We start from the raw sequence: 9033 nt of genomic DNA, 5'->3' as shown, positions 1-9033 counted from the left end.
ACATTCTACTTTTAAAGAAACAAATACAAAAAAAAAGTTGAATTTACTTATTATTTCATATTGCCTTTGTCACATTAAAAAGATTAACAATTAGTGTTACAATGTAATATTAAAACGGAACTTGATCATTATTGATTCTATAAAACCTCGAATCAAATCTACTATGAGAGTATGTTGAGTACAATGAAGTGGGTATTTTGTAAAAGTTGGAATTATAAAATGAGATTCGCCCATTTTATGTACAAACTTGCAATTTGTACAAAAAAATAAAGAAAAACTATTCCGATGGTTGTGAAGTTTCGTTCATGAGCATCTCCGACACATTTGTCTGTGACCATGATCCTTTCATTAAAATATTATCCGTTTGGGTTTCTTTCTTTTTGCGAGGAAAGTCAATGGTTTGGCACCAACGCTCACAAGCATCTCTTTGATCCTTATTGAGTACTTTTTCATTGATTTCCTTATTTGAAGATGTATCTAGAGGAATGCAGGTTCCAGCAAAGGCTAGTATCCATATTGTACTCGTTTCTTTCAAATAAATGCTAAAAGAATCGGTAGATGACGATAAGTTCTCCTCATTTCCAGACATTTTCGAACTAATAGGCCCTAGAATAATAAAAATCATTTTTTTTAAATATTAACTCTTGATTAATTATGTGCATAGTTTATTACCCTTTTGACGTAATTTTGGATCTCGCATATTCATTTTTTCTTCTTCGTCAATAGTTTTTTGTATATCATTTTCCTCGTCCTCAATATCCTCTTGATTATCCTCATCCAATGTGACTGGCTTGCCTCTTGATAATGCTCCCAATCCAGAGAGAGCATATATGGTGTTAGTCACATTGATTAGAGCTTTAATGATTGGATTGGAACCAGTTCTAATACTTTGATCTCCCTCAATTCTATCCGGAATAAATAAAGGAATCGGCGTAAGATCCCGTCCGGTTTTACTTTCCCTTTTTAGAACGGATGATTAATTTCAACTATTTCATTTTCAAGCTCATATTGTGCCTACCTATATTTTATAACAAGGTTGTCATTGACTCCCTCATATTCAGCCTCGACAGAATCATCTTCCAATGACATTTTGTTGTCGTATTGTGAATCTTGGTAATTTTGTTTCATGGATTTATTGATATAAACAAAATACAGGTAATAGTTGTGAAAGCCTCAATTTATATCGTAACCTCTGTTCGTGTGTAATTTACCATACTAGTATATATTATGTTGTGTACAAGCTGTAAAAATGTAATATGTATATGCAGATTATTCATTTGATATTCAATCATTACATTATCCTTAACACAAATGATTTAAATTCTTCATCCCATTCTAGGGTAACAACTGGTAAAATTTGCTTCCACAAGTTAAAACTTATACACGACTTATGTAGTATTACATGTATAAGTCTTTACAGTCAAATATGGATAAGAGTAAAATTTGGCTAACGTCAAATTTTCTAAAAAACTTTTTTTTTTAATATTCAATTTCCTACATTAAGTTTCTATATTATTAACATTAATTATCAAAATAGTAGCAACTTTTAATGGCATATTACATACATACTCCAAAATTTCCTACATTAAATCCCAAATGTGTAGTTAAAAATATTTTTTAGAACATATTCCTACCATATATTCTACCACTTCGTACCCTTAAAATTTATTCTTAATACATAGTTATAGATTATTTATTCGTGAAGTAACTATACATTCCGTAAATTATTCAAATGAAAATCAAAGGGTCGCCTTAATGTTTGAAGTCATTAAGAAGACTGCAAAAACGCTCAATACGGAATTGATGATGCTTTTAAATCAATAATGACCTTGAAGTCGGAGAATCGGGTGCTTTTTTCAAATAGGAATCGGCATATCGAAAATAAAGTGTAATTTCCTATTCTTACATGTTATTATTGAATACTTATCTAAGTTATGGAGAAGAAAAAAATAAATATTTCCATCAAGACGTAGGAAACGACCATGTGAATTAATGACTTTAGTCTTATAGTTATCGTAATAAAATAATTTATAATCAAAAAATGCTCAAAAACTGAACTTAAACAAACTTGTTCTAAACATATGCGGTCGTTGCAGCAATTGTTATTTTAGTACAATAAGTTTTGCAAAATGTAATGCATGTTGTGTCATATCTGGGACAGTACCGAATGTTTTTAAACGTAGATGATCATCGTACTTTATCGTTGTACCCGTTAGACACAAGTAGAGCTGTAACATCGTTCGACATATAAGTGTACATATTACGCTCTAACCAGGGATTATTTTAGGCAAGTAAAATGTGATAAGATGTAAAATAGTTCAACAGATTTTTAGCAGTGTTATAAATATTATCGGGATTGGATACACAATCGACATTGGAGTCGGGATTTTTTACGAGAATTGGAGATGGGAAATTTTCAAGAATTTTCCTGTCACTAGAAAAAAATCAATACAAATAGAAACAACGATTAAAAATCAACCTCGAGTGATTTTTTGCCTCATTAAATTAAGAAAAAATCCATATTGGCGCTGAACAAAAACTTTTAATAGCTAATATATATATTTTTTAAATAAAAGAGCAATTAGTTATGCTTTCAATAAATATGTTTGTTTTAATAAAAAATTAAGGTGCTATATTTCATTCCATACAAAACCCTAAAAAAAATAAAGTAATTTTTTAAATTGCATTTTGTCTGCAACAGTCTGATATGATTTTCAAAACTTTGTGGAAACTTTAAATCTGTTCATTATGAAACAAAATGGGGGGGGGGGGGAATTCGATTATTGAACTGTAATAATTAAAACTAAAAACATTTAAGTAATGATTACTCAAATTTCAAGTGTCGCTCAATTAAAGGAAAATTAAAAAAAACTGCAGAAAAACTTCATTTCTTTTCAAAAGAAGAGTAGATGTATTAAAAAAGATAAACCACATTACATATTACCTATGTAAAATTCTCATAAACTCGAACTCGAACTCAAAAATTGATATATTGTCCTAACACGAACTTAAAATTTTTGAATCGAATCCATCACTAAAAATTAGTCGATCAAGAGTAATTAGTGTTGAATCAGTCTAAAAATTAAAAAGACTGAAGTCCTGGCTATCAGTCTGGTCCACGACCTATATAATAATAAGAATACAATGGCGACAATGTACAACTTATTGAATAAAACAAGGAGAAAGAGAGCTCCTCGTTTTTCAGCTGTTGACTACTACATAAGTACTACTACTACGCGAGGTCCCCGCATAACCACCGTGCTTTTCTAATAACGCGGATTTGTAATTATTGTGACTCCCCATATAATCTGTATATATTAATAATACAGTTTGTCTGTGTGTATGTCATTTATGGGTACCAATACCGTTGGGGCTAGGGGGCTGAAACTTTGAATGCCTGCTTCTTTTGAACCTGGTATGGCTAAGACGGGTGTGCTGACTTTCGGGAGGAGGGATCATATAAAGGGGGCTTAGTTGTAATGGTTGTTATAAAAAAAGTATACGATACAAACTCGAACATATGAACTTGACCAGCGCAATAATTCTGAATAATGGGACTGAGGCTCAACATTTAGCCGTGAATGTAACCAAATGGGCCACTAAAAATAATAAATTCTTCTCTAGTGTGTTGCTAGGGCCGCAGCATATTCCTGCTGGAATACATAACTTAACTCTGGAGTTCACCCAGTGCAAGACCACCTCCTTGAGGACGTCCTGGTTTTGGGCATATTAAAAAAAGAAACTGAAATATAACATGGTAACCCTGACAATTTGAAAACTGTTTTGGAAGAGATCAGCTTAGCTTTCATGACGTTTGATTTGAGGAACTACAATCAACTGCGAGAAGGAGAAGGAAATAAGCAAGGGCATTGGCAAGAATTAATTAGATGTCAATCCTCAATTCTACTCTGAGTACAAAAAGGACTTACAAGTATAACTCCCGAAACAAATCCTCAAGGTTACTCTCCGTCTTTTATGAGCACACAGGGATTTTCAATCAGGTTTTGAATATAATTGAGTGTATTAGAAAAGGAAGTTCACTAATTAGGAGTTAAATAATAAAAATTACCAATTCAAAAAAACTGAAGAGTTAAAAAATACAGCGGATTTTCATGACTAGATCCGACACGAATAGCAATGCAAGACTTCCACAGTGTAGAAGGGATTCTTAAAGGCTAAAGCCCCGTCCACACCCCCAAAAAAAAATCATTTTATAACAAAAACTGAGCTAGTCGGCCATTTGAAAAGACCCCATTCTTGTGCATGTTCCTGTATTATTTTATTTTATACTAACTTTTATGAGAAAAGATTAAATGAATGATGCAGGTACTTTCAATTGACGTTATATCAATAAGATTTTGTTAGTTATTGCTTAGTAACTTAGTATTAAGATTTCTTCTCTTCAAGAATATTAAATATTCTTAAAGAATAGACTGAGAACGAAATACATACTGTTTCTTTTCAAATAAACTATTAATATGAGTATTCAAAGGGGACATGTGATCACAACAGGTTTAAAAACAGGAATGAAAGGTATATTGAGTGACTGCTACACGTTAGTGATACTTACAATATTTCCTAGGAGTCTCAAAATTTTGCATTGTATAAAATATACCAACGGGATTACTTGTGTAATATCATTTTATATTAATGGTTCAGTAAATATATCTATCTGTCTAAATCTAATGCCAAATTGAAAATGTTATAGGGTAAATACTCAATGACTGTGGACTATTATAATACCGTCAAATATATGAGAATTCTTCGAGAAAGTGCCTACATTTAGTCTTAACATATATGTGGTACAATAGCCAAGTAGAATAATTTTTATCAATATCGAGTGAGGATTAAATTTATATTCTAATACGAAGTATCGTCAATTTCTATCAACAAATTATTGTTATTAACTCTCTAGATGCACCGCAAGTTGCACTTAAAACATCTAAAATTGATCGTCACAATAAAAGAATGAGAAATTGAGAGATTTTATTTAAAAGGAGCCTTATTATTCTCTTAAATCAAATAAAGATAAAACGATATTATGATACTTAATAGTAATTAATTTTACCCTAACTAATTAACCCATAGAATTAATGACATAATACTATCTTGACAACATTACATCTAATAGAAAATATTAAAATTTTCATCAAGTATAAACATTCATGATGAAAATTTAGAAAGAAAATTAGGATGACATGCATTGAACCAGGGTATTTAGTTAGAAAGAAAGCCGATTATTTGAAATAACTAATGGTGCTATATGATTACTACGTAAAAAATTTATTTTTATGAATAATAAAACTTGAACAAAACACGTGATTTGAGCACGGGACACTAAACTAGATTATTTTACTTTAGTTAGAGGGGGTCACCTTCACTGAAGGGCAAAATCTTTCAACAGACATGCGCTTTTAACTCTTCTCTACTCTTACTGCTGAGAGTTGGCTTGCTCTTAGCTCTCTCTTTTTCTATTTCTTTCCCACTTCTATGATTTTGTATTATGCAATAAATGATTACCGTCAGTTATAAAGCACTACTCGATTGCTAAGTACATCGCGAGGTTCCTACTAATTGTAATATAGTTGAAAAAATACATTCAAAAATGGGTGGAGGAAGAAAATTTTTCGTTGGTGGAAACTGGAAAATGAATGGAGACAAGAAATCTATTGATGGAATCGTAGATTTTTTGAGCAAGGGGGATTTGGACCCAAATTGTGGTATTTAAAAATCCCCAATTTTTAAATTGTATTTATTTTTCTAAGTTACTAATTAAATTTGTTATCAATTGAACAGAGGTTGTTGTTGGAGCCTCACCCTGCTATTTGGACTATTCCCGTTCTAAACTTCCTGCCAATATCGGAGTGGCTGCACAAAATTGTTATAAGGTGGCCAAAGGAGCATTTACCGGAGAAATCAGTCCTCAAATGATTAAAGATGTTGGTTGTGAATGGGCGATTCTTGGTCATTCAGAGCGTAGAAATGTCTTTGGGGAATCTGATGAGCTCATTGGCGAAAAGGTTGCTTTTGCACTTGAGTCTGGTCTCAAAATTATTCCATGCATTGGAGAAAAATTAGACGAACGTGAATCTGGGAAGACTGAGGAGGTCTGCTTTAAGCAACTTAAAGCCATTTCTGACAAAGTATCTGATTGGGATCGTGTCGTCTTAGCTTATGAACCAGTTTGGGCCATTGGAACTGGCAAAACAGCTACACCTGCTCAGGCTCAAGAAACACATCTTGCTCTTCGTAAATGGCTAAAGGAGAACGTTTCTGGTAATACATTAATTAGTTATATGCATAACAAATGATTATCACGACTTCTTTTCTCTTTTAATTATAGAGGAAGTTTCACAAAAAGTGCGAATCCTCTATGGAGGTTCCGTGAGTGCTGGTAATTGTAAGGAACTTGGCACTCAGCCTGATATTGACGGCTTCCTTGTTGGAGGAGCCTCTCTCAAACCTGACTTTGTTCAAATCATCAACGCTACTAAGTAAACAAAATACTGGATATTCGACTCTTCTATAATAGTCTTATCATCTCTTTAATGCTCTTACTCATTATTTGATAAATAACGAGGTTAAAATATTATTTATTTGATTAAACGTAATCTAACGTAATACATATATATTAATTTTCACGAATGCAGAAAAAAAAATTATTGCATAAATACGTATTTTACGTAAGATTTGTCTTTAATTTTAAGTTCTTGGGAGTACATCACCCCCTCAAGAAAAAATACATAATGAAATAGTGGTAGTTTTTGTGGGGAAGCCATTTTAAGAAAAGGTAAATAATTAAATTGTGTGGGTAGAGGGATTTTAGATCAAAAAAACCAAAAAGTGAATGTTAAAGCACATAATCCAAATATCTACAATAATTGTTAAAATCTGGAGGAAAAAGTAAGAGTCCTACTATTTAGTAAAACTTGTGTATTAAGTCTCAGCTTTAGGTCGTAACTTAGGTACTGTGTAAAAGGGATTAAGGGAATGATGGAGCTTTCCCTAGAATTTTCCAAAAGTTCTTAAAAATATTAACAATCGCTAAAATAATATAAACCTTTTTATGTTCATACCACAAATTTTAGTGAGGAAGACCGCATCCATGAGCAGTGAAGAAAGATATATTATCTACCGGTATGTTAAAAAATAGATGAAATTAACGTGATCACCCTGACTATTTGAATATTTTTTTGGAGGAGACCAGATTAACTGACCGGTGATGCTAATCGGGAGGATTTTGGGCATGTTAAAAAAACAAACTGAAAATCAACATGGTAACCCTAACTATTTAAAGAATGTGTTGGAGGAAATTCCCTTTTCAGGTTGCCAACTCCAAAAATTGGCGAGCTAAAAAATCCAACCGATTTGAATCACTGCTTATATAGGAGTATGATAGTTTGAAGATCGCGCTCCTTTTGTAATTGCAACTTGAAATTATTTTTTATTTTCCAAAACTATTACACTGTCCAACAGCAAAAATAGTACAAAAAACGTATATGCTTTATTTAATAGAGTTTGATCCTCTGATTCCAAATATGGCCTTCTTTTTTCTCTCATAGCTCAGGGGGTACTGTAGTACTCCCTACATGGGCTCGTGGCCTTCAGAAAGAGGGCAAACATTTTTTTGCTATATTTAAGGTTCAAAGCTGTTTTAAGCCCTCGGTGTTGTAGATGGGGATAAATTATATTAATATATTTTAAAGCTGAATGTTAAAAAATTCTAAAACCATTTTTAAAATGTCTGCACAATACTTTTAACTACATTTATCTTTGTCTAAAGTGTAAAATAGGTGAATTTTGTTCAGAGGCTCATAGTTTCAAGACGAATAGATTAAAAAAAGCTTAAAAGTATTGCATTGGCTAAAATCGGTTTGCCGATAAATCTGTGGTTCCCTTAAAAAATACATACGAACAATGTTACTTGTCACCTTTTTCGCACTAGGACCACGATATTGACTACATAAAATAGTTTGTAATAGATTAATTTAATTAATGGTGGGGCTATTTAGAATATTTAATGTTTGAGAATAAATTTACATAATATCATTTTCAAAATTATGATACCACGACTAATTGAATGGAATGTAAGAATGAACGGCAAAAATGTCTTCATTTGAATGGAATGTATAATATATTTATATTCACTAAATTAAATTGCCTAAGTCACAAAATAAAGTATTTGGCGGAAGACTATGTAAAGCTACAATATGTTTTGAGCAAATATTGAGTTGAATGCGTGCAGAAAGCCTTTTTATTAAATCTGCAACGGAGTTATAAGCACCAGAGTACATACATATTAATCGGTACAGTCTTTATCCGATGAGCTGGCTCCTCCAATATATTTCCTATAATAAATAAACATGATCAAAATGTATTAAATTATCATTTAAAAAAAATAAGACTACCGTGTTGTAATATCCATGGCATAGTGAACTATAGTATCAATGGGATGAACAATGAATGGAATAGTTGCAAGGCCTATAAAAGTAGTTATCCATTTACGAGTAGAGAGTGGGATCTTCGGTAGTGTTTTTTCCAGCCCCATGAGAGAGAACGCGCAGATACGATTAATCGTAAATCCTGGAACAATGACAGACGCTAATGCCTAATAGCAAAAGGAGTTATTTTGACTACTTATTCATTATCTAATATTCTGAGAAGTCCTTCAAACCTGCCAAATCAGGGTATCCCCTGCAGCTACTGCCACTTTTTTCATCTTTTCAGGATCGCTGGATTTGAGAGATGAATTCATTTTGATGGATTTATCAAATGTGTCTGCTAATACATAGGCAGAAGAAATTCCGTAGGAAAATCGAACCCATCGCACATGAACTAAGGCACGAAAGGCTTCTCCTACCTCATTTGCATATCCCAACAGACGTACGGGAGTGTCACGATATATATCCACTTCTTTATCCGTCATTTTGTTTACTTAAATATATCTAAGTTGTTAGAACTAGAGACACAAAAAAACATACGAATATGCCCACAAATTGTCAAAAACTAACAGTTACGAGCATTTTCTAAGGA

At 32.3% G+C, this 9033-nt stretch overlaps 3 protein-coding genes across 3 annotated transcripts; 1 reads left to right on the top strand and 2 right to left on the bottom strand.

The window, feature by feature from the left end:
- Window positions 1-33: 33 nt before the first annotated feature.
- On the bottom strand, window positions 34-2631 carry LOC121115758 (uncharacterized). Its single transcript, XM_040709889.2, has 3 exons — window positions 1019-2631; window positions 673-959; window positions 34-606 (listed from the first exon to the last, which is right to left on the bottom strand). Exons 1-3 carry the CDS (start codon window positions 1126-1128, stop codon window positions 278-280), a joined length of 726 nt encoding a protein of 241 aa, XP_040565823.1. The 5' UTR covers window positions 1129-2631; the 3' UTR covers window positions 34-277.
- Window positions 2632-3807: 1176 nt separating this feature from the next.
- Tpi (triose phosphate isomerase) lies at window positions 3808-6687 on the top strand. Its single transcript, XM_040709881.2, has 3 exons — window positions 3808-5720; window positions 5797-6276; window positions 6344-6687. Exons 1-3 carry the CDS (start codon window positions 5606-5608, stop codon window positions 6496-6498), a joined length of 750 nt encoding a protein of 249 aa, XP_040565815.1. The 5' UTR covers window positions 3808-5605; the 3' UTR covers window positions 6499-6687.
- Window positions 6688-8111: 1424 nt separating this feature from the next.
- LOC121115759 (mitochondrial fission process protein 1) lies at window positions 8112-8926 on the bottom strand. The gene is made up of 3 exons (XM_040709890.2): window positions 8675-8926; window positions 8409-8608; window positions 8112-8348 (listed from the first exon to the last, which is right to left on the bottom strand). The coding sequence occupies exons 1-3, from the start codon at window positions 8924-8926 to the stop codon at window positions 8300-8302; spliced, it is 501 nt and encodes a 166-aa protein (XP_040565824.1). The 3' UTR covers window positions 8112-8299.
- Between the last annotated feature and the right edge of the window lie 107 nt (window positions 8927-9033).

This window comes from Lepeophtheirus salmonis, chromosome 4 (assembly GCF_016086655.4).
Source record: "Lepeophtheirus salmonis chromosome 4, UVic_Lsal_1.4, whole genome shotgun sequence".
Classification (NCBI taxonomy): domain Eukaryota; kingdom Metazoa; phylum Arthropoda; class Copepoda; order Siphonostomatoida; family Caligidae; genus Lepeophtheirus; species Lepeophtheirus salmonis.
This window is presented reverse-complemented; position numbering and strand designations above follow the sequence as displayed.